The 18,553-nt window shown below is 38.8% G+C and overlaps 1 protein-coding gene across 1 annotated transcript in view; it reads right to left on the reverse strand.

The window, feature by feature from the left end:
* The window catches only part of LOC138060163 (atrial natriuretic peptide receptor 2-like), a 30,575-nt gene extending 12,493 nt beyond the window's left edge, over positions 1 to 18,082 (reverse strand). The window contains exons 1-13 of the mRNA XM_068905888.1: positions 17,175 to 18,082; positions 11,453 to 11,759; positions 10,492 to 10,802; positions 10,104 to 10,239; positions 9,405 to 9,491; positions 8,652 to 8,819; positions 7,954 to 8,053; positions 7,427 to 7,541; positions 7,031 to 7,087; positions 6,387 to 6,464; positions 3,000 to 3,104; positions 2,346 to 2,417; positions 415 to 589 (exon numbers count right to left, since the gene is read on the reverse strand). Coding sequence (XP_068761989.1) covers positions 415 to 589; positions 2,346 to 2,417; positions 3,000 to 3,104; positions 6,387 to 6,464; positions 7,031 to 7,087; positions 7,427 to 7,541; positions 7,954 to 8,053; positions 8,652 to 8,819; positions 9,405 to 9,491; positions 10,104 to 10,239; positions 10,492 to 10,802; positions 11,453 to 11,759; positions 17,175 to 17,585 — 2,122 coding nt within the window. The 5' untranslated portion in view covers positions 17,586 to 18,082. The remainder of the gene's footprint in view (positions 1 to 414; positions 590 to 2,345; positions 2,418 to 2,999; positions 3,105 to 6,386; positions 6,465 to 7,030; positions 7,088 to 7,426; positions 7,542 to 7,953; positions 8,054 to 8,651; positions 8,820 to 9,404; positions 9,492 to 10,103; positions 10,240 to 10,491; positions 10,803 to 11,452; positions 11,760 to 17,174) is intronic.
* Positions 18,083 to 18,553: the final 471 nt, after the last annotated feature.

Raw genomic sequence — 18,553 nt, forward strand, 5'->3', positions numbered from 1 at the left:
AGCTGGAGTAAATTTTTCTCCGGTAAAAGAGTCACCCTCCCAGCCGAGTCAACTTTAGCGAGTGTTTACATGAGGAAAAAAACTGACCCTTTTGCCCGAGTCAACAGCTGCCCGCCTCAATTTCGATCATCAGGAGACTGGGAAGACAGCGCTCGCGCATGCTCTCGTTATCTTGCCTTGACCGGGTTGACCCGGCTAGGTGAGACAAAGTGAAAAAAGTTGGCCCGGCTAGGCGGGTCACCCTTCTGGCCGAGCCAACTATTTTTTTTCTCATATAAACGGTTTCGCCGCGTTTTATAAGCAAATGTAAGAAAAGGTTGCCTCGCCCAAGGTAGCTCGGGAAGGCGAGTGACCCTTCTACCCTGGACAACCGCGAGCATCTAATTAGGGGTATTTCTGGACATATCTGCATACTTGAGTAATCTAACTCATAGTTAGCACGCCTTGCACTCAGCAAATCGTTGGAAGATTTGAACTCTCTGAGCCCGTGGTCAGTGATCTTTAAAACCCAGCGGCTATCGACCACACAGTTGGAGGACGTGAGATGACCGTGGAACTTGATATCAACACTATGCAGATACTGCATACCCTGCAGGGAAAAAAAAGAACCTTTCGCTCTAACTAAATTTATACGAGCGGTTTCAGAGTAAAAAGATTCGCATTTCTACGCTCATGTTGTCATTAAAAGCTCAAATTTGGTGACTTCACGTTGTTATGCGGAGTACAGAAACAAAAATGCGTGCCACACGTGCGGCACAATTCTCTTTCCTCTTTTAACCAACGCTGTTATTGTTTTTCAGCGTTTTCGTAGCCATAGCCGTAGCCGTCGTCGTTTCTTAAGGACGTTCGCGCCCATTGCCACTGCGCATTTTTTCGCGCATGTGAAGCACGCACACGTCATGCATCGCAAAGCACGAAGGTAAACACGATGCTAAAGACGCAAACATTTTCCACAAGGATGGAACGTGAAAGTATGTGGCATCGTGGGATAGCTGTGGACCCAGGTCTTCTCAGAAATGTCACGCAATGACGTGACAGTGCGCATAGACAATCGCTTTGACAACTTCGCAGCGATTTTACTTTCTTGAATGCGCGGGGACCCTCATTTTTGTTTCCGTAGATCACTTCCTTTCTTGATTTTGTCCATTTTAACATAAAAAAAGTGTATGTGAGAAGTTACAAATATTTCGCCTTTTATGCTCTCGTGCGACCTTAATTCTTTTTTTCATAGACTAATATGTATCGTTTTTCAAAGTCTATTTCACCACAGAAAAAGACATCAGCTGCAAAAGTTTATTTGGTTATATTAGTTATTTTGAATTGAGTACGTTTACCTGATCTAAATTTCACTAATGTAACTTTTTTATTGCTGACAGTTGTAAACTAAGATCGTCTTAAAATAACGCAAGCTTCTAAAAGTGCACTTCATGATCTCCAAAACAAGCACGGTGACCCCCCATATTTTTGACATTTTGGCAAAAGTAGATCATTGCCTTTCTGCCTGGCAAATTTAAAAAAAATCTGTTCGAGGGAACATTTTGGGCGCAAAAGTCCTTAAACTCCCTTCTAGTTCTATGTAACAGGCATTTCACAGATCAAGCCATATTTAATTTAGATGAGTTCTTCAATAAGATTGCGCAAGTGACCATTCTTAATACCATTGGTAATAATCTCTCCTGCAATACTTGTGATTGGCTGAAAAAGTCTGGTTAAAAACCTTCGGGAAAATCAATCTATAAAACAACTCGGTCTGTAAAAACGCCTCCTGACACACTAAAAGGAAAGAAGGGTTTGTATCATGATAGCAATGATAATTACAAGCTTAATTATATAGCTGGTAGTTAATCCGCAATTGTCATTAGCTATTATTCTTTAATTTTTTAAAACTGTCAAATTAAGGATTAATTTGGATAGTTTCAGAAAGGGTTTCCTTTAAAAACAGGCAAACTGTCCAATTTAGAAAACATAGGACAGTTTGTCTAAGCCAATCAAATCCCAGAAAATGCAATAGGTAATAGAAACTGACCAATCAGCACAAAGCATAGCGCCAGCGCTGTTGTCTCTGTTTGTAGTAGTGACAATGGCGGAATTTGCCAAAGTTTTCGATTCCTCAGGACTTTTTCAGCGATATCACCGCAAATGAGCGATTTCCTACGTTGCGAGAAGAATAGCTTGCTAACTTGAGAGGCAAAAACCAAAACTAAAACACCTCCAAGAATACACTTGGTTACAACTTGGTTATAGGTTTTCAGACAATTTTGGCTGCCCTAAGAATTTTTTTCATCCAATTATTTTCAAATTGGACAGCATGTAGTCCTATTACATATACAAATTAAGTATTTTACCATTGCGATGTCCATCATGAAAGAATGAACGAATATGGTATCCAATTTTATTTCTTCGTTTAAGATTATCCCCTGTACAAGAAAAGAAAACAAATTTACAGAATTCATAAATATCTCTAATACTAATAAATGACTAACCAAATAAATAAATAAATTGTAAAGAAAAAATAGTCCAATTTCTTGAATGTCGGTAGTTCGAATAAAGTATGTTGTTCTGTAACTGATACATTATGGAACTTTTCAGCAGCGGCAATATTCTCCAAGAACACCCAGATTGCTTTTCACTTTCCGGAACCCCCTGTTAATAAGTTTGCAAACAAGTTTCAGTGGATAAGACCAATTTTTTCCGTCGCTTTCAGCCAACATGCTCTCCTCGCGATAACACCACACAGTGCAATCTACTATAAAAAGTCTAAGAAATAATTGTTTCATTTTGGCTTAAATGGTTTTGGAGAAAATACAAGGCCTTAGCCTATCGAGAAGTCAAACCGTCATTGATCCATCTAAATCATCAGTTATGAGAATTATGATATTTTGGCCGCGTGAAAAATAGGGCGAGAAAAAAAGAGTAGAGATGCGGGGTGGGGTTGGGGTTCTGATATTTGACCTCGGCAAGCAAAACTTGGGGTCGACATATTTTATCTCATTATTTACCTGCAAGCTTCCCCTTGAACAAAACTCTGTGAGAATACAGATATTGGGGGCGTCCACGCATGCGCCAAAGAACTTAGTCAAATTAAGGTGATGCACGTCTCGAATCTGTACAAAAACAAATTTACTTAATCCAAAATAATTTCTCGGCTGATGAACGGAAATGTCAATAAAACCTAGGGAAGAAAGAGGTGGAGTTCCTATCAGAGACTTGTTTTCAATCCACTCCAACTGCCTGGATAAGAACACAAGCCCATGACTAGGAGTTAGCAACTCCCGTATATTCCTGTCACGGCGTTTTCACAGACCGATTATTTCTTAGATTGAATTTCCCGAGAATGAGACTCCCGCAGGAGCCCGATGACCAATCACAGAAAACTAAGTTGACGCCATAGCGTCACCGAACCGGAACTGCCTTTGTTGTTTTGCGGCAAAGGTAGTTCAAAAATAGATTGGTCTGTAAAGATGCCGTGACGTAGGCTTAGTATGGGAGTTACTCGCTCCTACTCATGGGAGCCCATCTGGTGACAGAAACAGTTTTACGGATAATTTGCTGCCCTTTGGGTAAAGGTGACCCAAGTTGTAGCCAAAAAAATATAAATATATTAATTTTTTTCCGAGAGGGCACGGTATTGAATCCTGCAATCTGATTGGTTCTTCGTGCGGTCCGGATTTTCGTATCTCTGCCCACGAGCACGGTAACTCTTGGAGAGTTTTTGTCCTCGACCATTAATTTCCATTTTTTGACACCGAATCCGTTTACATACAGAAGTTACTTTTTATTAGACAAGAGGCTTGGAAATAGAATTGAAATAAAAATATTTCTCTTTGAAACGTCCAGGTTGCAAATGGCTTTAATACTACATTCGTTATCAAGTGCGATGCGAGTCAGCGATTTAAAAATTGCTTTCAGAGAGGAAGGGAGAGACAGGAATAAAATTAAATAAGTTATTCACCAGCTAAGGGTCGGTCCGTATAGTGAAAAACGGTGACCTCGGTCACAAAGCATGCGCGAAAGTGTTTACAGAAGCTTCAAACATGGCAAATCTAAATAACCTTCGTTAAAATCCTCGTCACAAACAGCAAAATGGTCACTTAGCACCGTTTAAATCAGCAATCTAAATCGAAAGTTTGATTGTCAAAACATTTTCACCGTTCCATCAAAGTTTTTGAGGTTCATTTGAAATGGAAATCAGTTGAAAGTGCAGTTGGTAAAGGATCCACATGAAATGGTGGCTCTAATTGAGGTGAGCGTTAGTTTGTTGTAAAATGACCCGTCTTGTTTCCTTGCAACGATGTGGAACTTTCTTAAACATTTTTTTTAATTCCTGGATTTCAGTAAGAAATTCGTTTTGGTGGGCGACCAACCCTACAAGAGAGAATTACTTCGAGTGAAACAAATTGTTCAGTGGCGTGAAGATTGTTTAATTTTCAGCAATAATTATCTGGAAAAACGAAGTCAAACACTGGTTGGCAAAAGTATGAACTCTTCTCTTACCTTTGAAAACTTTCAGGCCTTCTTTGTCTTTTGTAGCACAGCATCATCTTGTATTCTCAATATTTCCGATTCATAAATGCTGGCGAGTTTACGCGGCCATTTTGTTTTGTTTGGATCAAGCATTATTCACTCCGTAGGGAGTGAATAATGCTCACCCCATCACCACGGCGGCTTCTCGTAACCATCGAGCTTTTCGAGAAGCCGCTGTGGGGATGGGGTAAGTGTTGTACATGTACCTCATCGGGTGGAGTTAATTTGACCCGGGACCCAAGCTCCGTATCATATCATATATCATATCATATATCTTTATTTATCCTCGGATTTTTAGAGTAGCTTGGTGTAGCTAATTTCTCCGAGCATTTACCCTCCCAACCATGATACATCACAGAAGACAGACCACAACACCGGGAACTACATGCCCTACTCTTTGCGACAAGTGTTTGGGTTCTTTTACGTCCCACAGGATTATGAACATTGAAGGGTTGTGAGACGGGACCTCCGGCTTATCGTCCTTATCCGAGAAGACTAGAGAGTCTAGCCATTTGCAGATGTAATTACAAAGGCAGCACTTTCTCCTCAGTTATTTGAAGACCCTGAGTGACCCCTTTGTCCGGCCGGAGTTGAACTCACGACCTACTGCGTGACAGCCCGGTGCTCAACCAACTGAGCCACCGGTGCGCGCTCGGCTCCGGTCCGTGGTCGGCTCCGTGTCCTGTTCGGTTATCAGCAGCTGTTAAATTTATCAGCTATCGTGGAATCGAAGCAGAAATGCTCATTTCCAGCCAAGTGCGTGGGGATTTTTGACGACGAAACATTCACGGAGGTTCGCAAATGATGTGGCTTTAGCTTTGCGTGAAAAAATAGTGTGCAGTCTTGACTTCGTCTTAGAACATTGAAAACACGGACTTTCCGAAACGGTAAAATAAGCTCCAAAAGGCACAAGAATACACCAGGGGTGAGTCATTTTTATTCATTTTATTGAATGAACGTTAAATTGAGCATTTTTTAGGCTTCATAATCGACGGTATTTTATTTCTCATACAAAGTCTTATAACGCGTTTAAATTCTCAACGGTTGTCTGTAGTGACGCGAGCTTCGGCTGCCTATGCTGGGAGTAATTCTTTCTTGTAGGGCTGGTCGCCCACCAAAACGAATTTCTTACTGAAATCCAGGAATTAAAAAATGTTTAAGAAAGTTCCACATGGTTGCTAGGAAACAAGACGGGTCATTTTACAACAAACTAACGCTCACCTCAATTAGAGCCACCATTTCATGTGGATCCTTTATCAACTGCACTTTCAACTGATTTCCATTTCAAATGAACCTCAAAAGCTTTGATCGAACGGTGAAAATGTTTTAACAATCAGACTTTCGATTTAGATTGCTGATTTAAACAAAACGGTGCTAAATGACCATTTTGCTGTTTGTGACGAAGGTTATTTAGATTTGCCATGTTTGAACACTTTCGCGCATGCTTTGTCCCCGCGCTTGCACATTTTCCACGCATGAATTGAAATTCCAATTAAATCGACTTTGGATGGTTTTTTCTGCAATTTGTTGGTGAGATCACTTCGTGAGTATATACTAAAACAATTATTCTTTTCAATCTCGGTGAAAAGTGGCAGAATATTTACCTCGCCGCTTTGCGGCTCGGTAAATATTCTACCACTATTCATCTCCATTTCAAAGAATAATTGTTAATTACGCCGAGATAGCGAACCAATCAGATTGCTTGAAACACCAAGATCACTGGGTGAGTATATACTAAATATTTTTATGAGATCATTTAAAGTTCGTACTCTTAATGGATTTGAGGTCTCTATACATTGGCTATAAATTATTTTCTAATGTGACTTTTTACTAGTAAAAAGCAAACCTGCTATGTTTCCCACCTGTTTCAACTCAAGCAGGACTGTTCTTGTCAAATCAATTTGATCTTTCTCCACTCTTTTTATAACTATGGGATTTCCCTGTAAAAACCGAGGGTCATGTCTAAAAGTTTCATACAAAAAACACTTGAATAAAGTAATGATTAATCAAAATCGACTAAAACAACTGCTGAGCAATAATAAGGTTGCATAACAAGTATAAAGAAATTTCAAATGAAGTGAATAAAAAGGAGGGATAAGCAATTAATGGTTATTCTAGAAATAGTTATTTATATTTTGATCTTCGAAGTTCGAACAGTCCAGTTCCGAATTCATCGAGACTGAAAACGAAATTAATTTAAGGCACTTCAGATTATCGTTCACTCGGCGGTAAGTTACGTTCTGAAGGAAAAAAACTGGAAAAAAAAACCAGTAAAGAAGGAAATCTTTAACTCATTTCTTACATTCTAGCCTGTTCAACTCCAATTATAGCTTATACTCTGCAAATGCGATTGCGTCTTTTCTACATTTTATAGAGCGGTATCAGTAAATTTAATATGAAAACATTTCCGACTATATTTATCGTCCCATGGTAGGTAATATGAACAGAAGTTAGGGCTGTAAATAAGCACCTTATGTACACATCTGTCTTTAAAGGAAAAACAAACCTTGTATGTTCCCAATGTGATACTACTAGCCGTTTGCGGTCCGCCGATCGTGTTCAACTGAAAGAACAATGGACACTTATATCTTTTGAAATTGGTTGAGAAATCAGCCAAAATATTTACGGTAGGTTCTTCTTGATAGATGGGCTTTAATTTGTACATCGTGAAAGGCCAAATGGTCGTTGGCAAATGGAAACAGGAAAATAAATTAAACGAGCGGAACTAATCATTACGCAAATCGATTTCGTGCATGAAACCCGCAGTGAACGCGGGAAAATGTGTGTGAGAAAACCAGGGTTGGTTTCGATTTTGTCTCTGATTGGCAAGAACGTTCCCCGAGATTAACTTAGGAAGATTTAACTGACATTTATTGAGCTAATTTATGCCGAGTTTTTATACCTCACTCATATTTGAGATTCTTGACACGCCGAGTCCCATAGTAGAACGTCTGACAATGTCTTCGTAAGTGACTTTCCAAATTTGGTTTGCGAGTTCTCTTTCAAATGAGTATTTCCTGCCGGATCCAAATGAAAATTAGTTTAATTAGTCAGAAATACACACCACAAGAAGAACAAATGCAGTGTTGTACTTGAATTTTACAAAGGGATAACGAAAGACAAGTTCATCAACACAAATTAGCTTGCGTTGCCATGGTCACTACTTATACCTTTTCCCAATTGATCAAGCTCGCCTGCTACCTCTATATAGCTGATGTCTTGGGAAACATTTTTTTCTCTGTTTCATCTAAAAATAACTTAAGGGCTGCAATGGAGCTCTTCTTCTTCGAGTCTTAAAGTTTCTTTTGGGGCCAAGACTCTTTAAAGTTACAAGTTCACGAGAAGAAGTATTTGGTCAGCTGAGCAAAAGAAGATCGCAGTAAAAATGCAAATTGCCGGCTGTAAAAGGAAATTGAGTTTTCTCTTTACCTGCCATAGAAGATAAGCAAAGCGGAGCATGCGATAATAAGAGCAGAGCCTACAACAGCAATGGCTATATGAACATTGGTATCTGCACGCTTGGATGGACCTGCAAATTATGTGATGTGAAAACAAATGATGACAACTTTCTGGTGAAACTCATCCCACCACCTGTGCAAATTAAATACAAAGATGGATTTCTCATTACCTCACTAAGTGCGCAGACAAGGGAATATAACTTAGTAGGTAAGCTTGAAAATCGTGTTCATTGAGACTAGAAAAATGAGACTGAGGTTTGGCAAGTTTTTACGCCTGTTTTGGCAGGTGTTCTGGTACTGAAGATGTCTGATGGTAAGTTAGGCACGTAGTGAAAGCTTTCAATGAATTTCGAAATTTTTAATGTAAGATACTTTAATTTACTGTTATATTAATCAGAGCTGATTTCAATTTTGCTATCTGTTCATTCAAGGTGGGATGATAATGTCCCCCACCAAACATACTACTGAATTTACTAAAAACCCGAGGCTAGGATTGCTCCACAATCTGGCCTATACTGTTTGAAGGGCCGATATCTAAGTAATCAAATGGATATAAGTCATTTAATTCGACGTTTTCAAAACGTGATAGGACGCAGCATGGCAGGGTGTACGAAAGCCTTCAATGCACAAAATTGACCTTCACTCGAAAAACATATTATGGTCACTTACTTGGGGAAGGGACGGGACAGAACTCAAAATTGAATCCACAAATAGGCGCGTCTGCAGGTGGAGATGTCTGCCGACCATCTTCCGACCACGATATGTTAATACCGGGGAAAAGGCGCAATATTTCCTTTCCCGACCTATCCACCAGAAAGTCACCTACTGCCTTCATTTCTGACGAAAACAATGCAAGAATATTTGGCAATTTTCTTTTCTTCCAGAAAACTTCAAAGCAAAACTGGCAAGCAAAGTTAACATAATTGTTCCAAGGGAAAATGGTTATCGGATGAATGACTGGATACGGAATCGTATAGTCTTTATGTTGTTTTATTCGATCTATAAGAAAGATACAAAATTCGAGAGAATTGAAACCTAATGCGAGTGATTCATGAAATTGCATGGGAAATTATAATTCTCAAAATTCAAACGGTTACAAAAAGCTACTTACTTCTGTGGCGATATCCAGTCAAACTTATTTCAGTATTCACAGGTCAGCAAAACAGGTCAGCAGATCGGACATTAAAAAACTACAGGTTAGCGATGTTCAACGTAAGATACAAAACGGGTGTTGACCTTTGTCTCTTATTTCGCGTTTCTTAAAATGTGTCATTCTAACTGAAAGATCAACTTACTTAGCTATTACGCCATCGACTGTCAATCACGCGAAAAATCAAATAAAATCAAAGGTCAATAACGAATTAAATGTTAATCAACGAAACATAATTTTATATCAAACCGGCTTTGTTTTAGCGCACTCACCACTTGTTTTTACATCGAAGTCAAGGAGTACCATGTTGAATTCTGCATCTCCGTTGTCGTCAACATGTACGTGAAATCCAGTGATACCTATTTCCATAATGAAATTCATTAACTAATTTAATGAACGCAAACAGAAACATAACCTCAACCTCAACCGCAACCGCAAACAGAAACGCAATATTCAGATCACCGATGTTTCCCTTATAAATTGTTATTGTTGTCATTGTTCTCCATTTGTAAACGAATTGAAGATGAGCATGACATCATACTTGTAGACGATGAGACCACAGATAGCTGACAAAGTCAATCTGGGTAAGAAACATATGCTTACAACCTGGACAGGCTTTTGCAAGATCTAGAGCAGTAGGGGGTTGGAGCGCAACCTCGTTCCCAGGGTCTCTCTTCTCTTCTATCAACGAATTCTGTGATTTTGATACATATTTTCTTAGTCTCTTGTGCCCAAGATTCATTTCCAAAGTTCGACAGAGGCAATCTAATATAATATGTATGGGATTCCGCGTTTGTGATATATCTGCCTTTTACAAAAAGGGGGATATAAACAGGCAGAAAGTTTGCCAAGATACAAAGCAAATTAACAACCCGAAGATAAATTAAACCTTAAAAGAAATGACAGTAGTTTACAAGGGCTGAGGTCATGATTAAATCTGTGCTGTTGTTGTCACAAGTTGGTCCACTTACTATCGAAATCGGTCCCTTTGATGTTACTGAAAATTGTAACTCCATCGCGTGGATCTTGGCCAGCTGAAATAGTTTTGTTCAGAGCAAGGGAGTAGAGATAAACAGCATCGAACAAATAAGCAGCGTAGTGTAGAGTCTACAGAAAGAAGCAAAAGAAAAAAAACCCCGAAAATCAAGAATCAAAAATGAACTTCTCGTCATGCTTTCGTTAAAATACAAAGTATTATGGCGTCTAGTACTTGTCAATGCAGCACGTTCATGGTATCAAATTGTTGCATTTTTTCAAAGTTTATTTACTTATAATAAAATAGATGGTCATAAGAGTAGAGGTCTCCTTTAACAGCGTTATCTCGGAAAGCTATCGTAGAAACTGAAAAAATGCTCTTACATTCTCTTGTGTCTGGTTTATTCGATGAGGAAAATCATTTAGCTTAGCAACCACTTGTTCCTGGAACTTTTTATACTTGGTAACATTAAAAGGATTGGGAACTAGTGTAAGCACTGAATTCCAGGCCATCTTGGCTTCAGTCTGATTGACAGTTCCACTGATTCCTCCCCACCAGTAATCCAAGGCATGCCCGAGGTATATCTCAGAGAGCGTGCTCACAATATAAACGTAATCTCCATTGGTCATTCCCTTTCTCCTGGCGCTGACCATGAATGCGGGGGCGTACTCAGGATTCGCGGCTAATATAATGACTGCAAAGCAAATATCAAAAGCGAAACTTTTTGATTTTTTCAATAAGAAACACAACGTCAACGACAACTTCCTCCAAAATACGACAAGAAATACTAAGAACTGAAGTGATCAGAAGATCGTGGGCGAAGGCAGCGATTGATTTTTTCCTCCGAAATCCAGAAATCTTAAACGTTCACCTATCACATCATGTCCTGGGTAATTTGACTACATTTGAGCAGACAAACTATTGAGAATAGTCGTAAAGTTGGCAACGTGTGTATGTTGCACGTAAAATCCGCTCTCAGGTTGCATGAATCCGTTTTTACCTCAGTAAGTGATTAAAGTTTTTATTTACTTGTACGGATTTACTTGTTTGAGTCAAATACAAATATTGCTAGACATTTCGCATTCTAAAATGGTCCTTGCCACTTCATTCACTGGGTGACCAGTTATGCTGATGGACCAAATCCAGCTTAAAGAGGAAGGACACATGTACACATACAAAATAAACATGCTCGTGCCATTACGCAGGCATTCAAAGAAGACTTGCGATCTTGGGATTTGCTTTTGAAATCACTGAAGGAAGCGGAAATGGAATTATTTTAAAGAGTTTATTCTAATCTCTATGTAAACCCATGATAACTTTTATTTATTAAGCTACACTACTCACTTCGAGCTTTTCTTTTTATTTCGTCCAAACGATGATCAAATTCTGCCTGCTCGTGTTCCATTGGCATCGTAGCCTCGTAAGAAACCTTAACTCCATTGCTCTCAAAGGTGTTCTTCATGTCCTCCTTAGTTTTTTTCCAGGATTTCTGGCTGAAGCAGCTGTCGTTGCAGTAGACTATAGCTACAACTTTCCAAGAAAATTGGTTTAAGACGGCAAGGATGCTTTTGCTGAGCTGCGCGTTTGGAGGTCGAGTCCGAGCAAATGTAGGATATAGAGTTTTGTCCGAAACAACATCTTCGTCACAAAACTAATACAATAAATTGAAGACAAAACAGATCAGTCACGAATACGCTGAAAAAAAAAAACAGCAACAACAACCATAACAAAAAAAGACAAAAAGCAAAGGGAATCGAATTGTCATTTCATTTATTATTTACGGGTGTAATACAAGTCAAATGAATAACCATAAAATCAATGGAGGGGTCAATGGAATTCAAAAAAACGTTTTTAATCAGTCGTCCCAAACTTGTAAATGAGCGCATTTTCCCCATGGCTCACACGTTTGAGCCTACTTGCAGGAAGGGTTAGCCACCTCAGTGATGAAGTCTCAAGGGTTAAAAAGTTAAAAACTTCTGTTTTTCCATTAGAGTTTCTGTGTGAGTCGCCATCCGAGTCTTGATTTTGGTTGACAGGAGACGACGAAAAATACGGTAACGGCATTGCCACAAAACAATAATATAATTGATTTAAATTAATTAAAGAAGGAAATAGTTGAATGTGCTGCTCTTGCGACACTCTTTTTTGTTTGCGTCCATTCCCAAACTTTTTCGTACTCTGGAAAACAACGTCAAATTATCAGATTTAGGATTTTGACAACTCAGTTCTGTGAACATATTCAAACGCGGCCAAGTGAATCTCTTAATGACTCTTAATGACTCTTAATGACATTTTTATTCATTCACTGAGTTTAAGGATACTTCGCCCACATTAAACTTGAAAATGAGATGAAATAATAATCGAGAAATACCCAATAAGCTCAGACGACAAGCGGAGGGGAATTCTATTTGGCGCCTAAGGTGGCTCAAGCCAGTTTCAACACTTTGAAAGAGATACTCTCTTTAGAATGGTGACGCTACGACACTGTATCGCGTAACAGCAATCTTATGGTACCATGTGAAACACCGATTACTTCCAAACGAGATGCGATCATTATGGGGACTTAAATAAGTTACCTTGGCAACGGGAAAGCCCAGCAAAAACAACCTTTATTTTGGGTAGGGTCGTACCTCTTGTTGAACATTACATTTCATTGGCTGTCTAGTGTCGTACTTTCTATTGTTTTCTGTGCTAAATCCATTGTTATCTTTGTTCGTTCTATTGTTCTTTTGGCCAATCCTGAAGCCCCTTCAATGAGGTACGACACGACCCTTTATTTTGGCTTTAGTTGCTCATATCTCAAAAACGAACCCGGTGACCGCCAATTTTTATTGCTGGAAAGGGACGACAAGATCGAAGGCCAACATAAAACGTTCTGCAATGTTAAAAAAAAATTCTATGCAGCGGAATCAGAGCCACCTTAACAAAATCACACATGTAAGGTGGCTCCTTCTTATCACTTTCCAGCAATAAAAAATGGGGGTGGTCACCAAGTTCGTTTTTGAGATATGAGCAACTAAAGACAAATTAAAGAGTGTTTTTATAGGGATTTCCTGTTGCCACGGTGACTTATTACATCACAATGACCGTATCTTGTTAAGCAATAATTGGCGTTTCACATTGTACCATAACATTGGTAATACGGATACAGCGTTGTTGTGCCAATCCTTCTAATAAAAACGTTGCTTGAACAATGTCGAAAGTGGTGGAACTACATTGACCCACCTTAAACGCTCAAGATTTGGAACTTTCAGCTAGGATGGAGAGTTTTATAGGCCCGTGTTGGATGATAACAAAAATTTGGTTTTATCAACGGAGTTGATAATGTAAATTGGCCACCGTACAGAGACTAAAAGCTTTTTTATTTAAGACGTCTCGAGCGTTAGCCCTTCGTCAGACCGAATCGAGGAATAGTGGATTACGTGTAGTTTTTGGGGTCTTATGCATTATGCATAAAGACCCCTAAGTCAGAGGCAGATATTGTCAGTTTGTCACTTTGAGGACGAGAACACACGTGACAGTCTGGCTTGTAGACTGGGTACTAGTAATTGCGAGATCATTGTTTTCATTGCTTCTAGCGTCCGTTGTTTGCAAATAAATCTGCGGTCGTTTTCCCTGTTTTGGGAAAAATTTGAAGAGTTTTCCGTCGCAAATTAGTTGTAAGGTAAGTTATTTGTGTTTCAAAATTGATCTGTCGTGCTGTTTCAGATTGGTTTTCTTTCTTTCATTTCGAAAATTAACTATCCTAGCCTGCCTTGTTTGTTCTTTGTTATTTCATCCAGGTGACGTCGCTGAGTGGAATCGATACGGGAATTGTTTACTCTCGCAAGCCAACATATTTAGACTCGGCTTGTGTTTAGTGCGGATTGCACTGAAGCTAAGACGCTTTCGCAAGCCCACATTCATTGGCTCGAAATCCATTGCGCGCCACATACCTCACAAGTATCTCACAAGCTATCACAAACCAGTCTTTATCGGCTTGAAATGTCGGTGTGGGTTTCATCCCAAACTGAAAGAGTTATTGTACTCTAAAAAATAGTGGCATTGAATAAGAGTTTTGCACTCTCAAAGAATACTGTTGTCTGCTACTAGCCGCCAGCATGGGAACAACAATCGAACAAAAGCGGTCAAGGATCGGCTGTCACAACAATTTTGTGAAAGTCAAGGATGCATTTTCAGGTGTGCGAGGGCGATTTTGGAATACGATGCTTATGATGTTTTACTTAAATGTGTTTTACTCGCCAACATTAAAACAAGTTGTTGGACATTACAAGTCGTGTAATGAGGTGATGTTTTGGTTTGCACAAATGATGTGCTACAATGGTTATATCCCATTGCTTATAAGGCAAGCAAATGATGTGGAGGAAAATCCAGGTCCTACAATATTTGATATCATTGATCCAACAACCACTGTGTCCGCTGACTCTAGTCAAGGAAGTGAAACAATCTTTGGTGTGAATGCTGGTAAAGTAATGTGTAGCAATGTCACTTCCTGGTATTATACCATCAAATACAAGATATTAGTTTGTGGACTTATTCTACTTTGAACAATATTTTGGTTATTGGATATAATCTATACAGTTCTATAAGATGTCCTGTGCGAACAAATGACTATTTTCTGTTAACTTATGTTCCAGACATGGTTTCAATACTTGATAAAGTGTATTTATTGCAAAATAGTGTATTGATGCCATTAGTTAACAAACAACAATTGTAATTCCGTTGAGGGTTTGAAAATACCCCTAGAAGTGAATTTCTAAGAGACATATATGGACCAATGTTTGATGTCATGAACAAACTTCCAGTAAATGACTCACTATACACCCTTTTAATGAGTCTAGTATATGCCGTTTTCCGCTAATGACGTCGAACTGTTGCTTTCAAATTTTATTTAGAAATGTACAAAGGCCTAAAACCTTTCTGATTTCTTTTCTTTTTTGAAACCTTTGTACATTTCTGAATGAATTTTAAACGCATGAGTTTGACGTCATTAGCGGAAAACGGCATATATTAGACTTATTAAAAGGGTGTATATTGTAATGAATACACTTTATCAAATATTGAAACCATGTCTGAAACATCAGTTATCAGCAAATAGTCATTTGTTGGCACAGAACATGTTATAGAACTGTATAGATTATTTCCAATAACCAAAATATTGTTCAAAGTAGAATTAGCCCACAAACTAATATCTTGTATTTGGTGGTATATCATAGCAGTATGTGGCATTGCTACATATTGCTTCCAGCATTCACACCAAAGGTTGCTTCATTTCCTTGACTAGAGTCAGCGAACACAGTGGTTGTTGGATCAATGATGTCAAACATTATAGGACCTGGATTTTCCTCCACATCATCACCTGTATTTTTAGGTATTGCTAATGCTGTGTGTACCATCAATGTTTATTACTGCTACTCCAGTAGATGCTGCTAGTAACACTGTTGGAATCTCAGGATTCATTGGAGCATGTCTATAGGTTTTTACTACAGTGTGGTAAAGTGTTTTAATGAAATGGCTTTTCCCAGCACCACCACCTCCAGTTATAAACAAATAAACTGGTTCAGACTGTTGAGGTTTTCATTTTATTTCTAGTCCATGAAAGCACCCTGTTGTAAGCTTTAGGTTGCGTTTTTTTATTATGTAATGATCTACATGTAACTGATCGACGTAATTGGTCATCAGATATTTCTCTTGGCTGTTTATACATTGTTACTGGTGATGGACTGATTTCCAGTAGTGTGGGGATTTGCACCAAGCTCTGAGAGTACTTGTTCATTGAACGCCTCATCTAGTGATGATTCATCTTAGAATTCTAGTTGAATTTCAGCATTCTTTTGATCATTTATAAGATCATATGAATGTATGACAGTGCCATGTTTGTTTCTTAGCCAATCTAGTGCTTCTGTTACTGGTAAATAACTGATAGAGATGATGTAGCGTGCAGCAAGAGTTGTCTAAACTGTGCAAATGGCATTAAGAGAAATTTTAGTGGCAAGTCATCGATGTAAAATTCTGAACAGGTCTGAAATTTCAAGTATACTTAAGGAACTCATTTCACTGCTGCATTGTTATGGCAAATTTTGAACCAATCACGCATGGTAAAAGTGAGACCGTAGTACCAAATTCTGTAAGGGCTGAATGGAGTTAAGCTAAGCATAAGACCCCAAGTACGCATTGCGGACCTATTTTTATAGTAGAGTAGGAGCTACGCTATTGGTGGTAACATGGCAACGTGAATATATTAGATAAATGAAAAGCGTTCGTTAATACCGTGAGGATTAAGGGTGCCGATTTGGAAGATGAATTTTTGTTCCAGATTCTTGCGGCTTTCCGTCGCACCTAGGTGTAGGGAAAGGCCGCAGATGCCGCCTAGATGTAAGGACAGGTCTCTGTACGGTGGCTAATTTACATTATCAACTCCGTTGATAAAACCAAATTTTTGTATACTACTTCCCCACCGACTCAGCACCACAGTTTCTTTAGAAACTACCCCCTTCTTGGTGTGCATTTCTGGACATATCTCCCTTCTTGGATAATAACAGTATGTTATTTACAAATTCACGAGGTCACTCTTACAGTAAGGACACTTGAACCGTGAACACCTGACTTTTTTTTTTTTCGACGACTAAGAAATAAAGGCTCTTCTTATGATGTACAGTGTTACATGTATAGCATTTTGTAAGTGTAAAAACATTAAATACTCTTGTCATAGAGACGAGCCCACATTCTATAATCACTAAAAAAATGCACAAACAAATATCAAGTGTTCATGGTTCGATTGTCCTCACTTTAAACGGCGAAATAGATCCAGGGCTTTCTCGTTAAAAACTAAAGAGTACAAACACTGTACCATATAACCGACGAAATTCGCATTCTTTTTAAATTTTGTCAGTTTTATTGGAATTTGGATTTCAGGGAAATTTATCAATTAACCAAAATCTCTAGTTCATTTTAATGATTACGAAATTCACTTCTGCTTCCAATTCATCATTATAAAAAATTAAACTGACCTGCAGACCTTTACTCTCATGTTAGATTTGCAGGAAACTGAATTCTTATCACTTACATAGGAGATCATAGGAATATTCCATGAAGCTGCGATCCTGGCTGAAGTAGCGCAATAACTTTGGTTTCCCGGTCCGATAAAAGCCTGCACACCTCGTTTCCACTGCTCGCTCATGGCTTTGATTCCAACCAATTCACTGCATCGAGTATCATTCCAGTCAATCGACAAGTTGAAATTGAACCCCATCGAATTGTTGTTTATTGTATCAACGGCAACTAGGAAGGCCGAGGCGAATGGCAACTCAGTTGTTATCAGTTGATCACAGGACGAAAACGGATAGAGTAGGACTATTCGTAATTTAGGCTTGTCAGCTTGGCTGTTTAACTGAATGAACCACAAAAGCAACAGGAAGTAGTTAAACAAAGTCCAGTGCTGTGGCGTAGTCGCCATGTTATTGACTCGCAGCTGCATGCAGTCAGAATCTTCCTTGTTCCTTGTCCACACAACCAACGCCAATGTTGAAAATTATATGGCATTATGCGGTGGCATTGAAAGGCTTGCGCCTCAAACTAAACGTAATGTTTGCTCACTTAACGAGATTTTTAAACAAGTAAATGTTCTCAGCCATCTTCATTAATTTAAATGGTAAATGTGAGGTTTCGTTACAGACAAGGAAATTGACATCTAAAACTGTTCACATGACGCCAAATGTTTGAGTCAAAAGCTGTCACTTTGAGACTTGTTAATTTGACACAAAATTAGGCAAACATTAATTTTGCCTTGTACACTTTCCATGAAGGATACATTGATAAATTTGGTTAGATTTTGCATCACTTGTTCACTGGCGAACAATGCGTGCCCATATAGCCATCTCATATTTCACAATCTCTTCCTGATTTTCCCATAGTCAAGTTGTTGTGTTTTCAAATGGAATTTTAAAAGCCATCATCGTTAAACACTAATGTATGTCGAGTCGTCCGTTTATGTTAAAGATCGTAAGTGACAACACGTGGTGTCTTATTACTTCTTTTGTCACGCGACCTAATCAACGTCACGCATGTCACGTGATGTAGAATGCCAATGAAATGAAAATTTCGAGCCGCTCAGTTTACGCTTGTTCAACTGCAGATGTTTCCTTCTTTTTTCGTTATAAGTTCATTCGATTATCACTGTCGGAATATAAGCCAATACCATGACGGGTAGACACAGTTAAATAATTTGTCGATGTCTGAATAAGGATCTATTGCCAAATAAGTATCGTGATATGTTACCTCTGAAAAGTTCATAAACTGAGAACGGAACGTAAATCAGTAAGATAACACAGACCAATTTGTAAGGATTTTCGGCCTTTCCCTAAAAGTTCTAGCCTGCGAACTCAGACGCATTTCCGGCGGTCGTTTCTCTCCCCCGAGAGAAATAAGTCTGCGTTGGCAGACTAT

This window comes from Montipora capricornis, chromosome 8 (assembly GCF_036669925.1).
Source record: "Montipora capricornis isolate CH-2021 chromosome 8, ASM3666992v2, whole genome shotgun sequence".
Lineage (NCBI taxonomy): Eukaryota > Metazoa > Cnidaria > Anthozoa > Scleractinia > Acroporidae > Montipora > Montipora capricornis.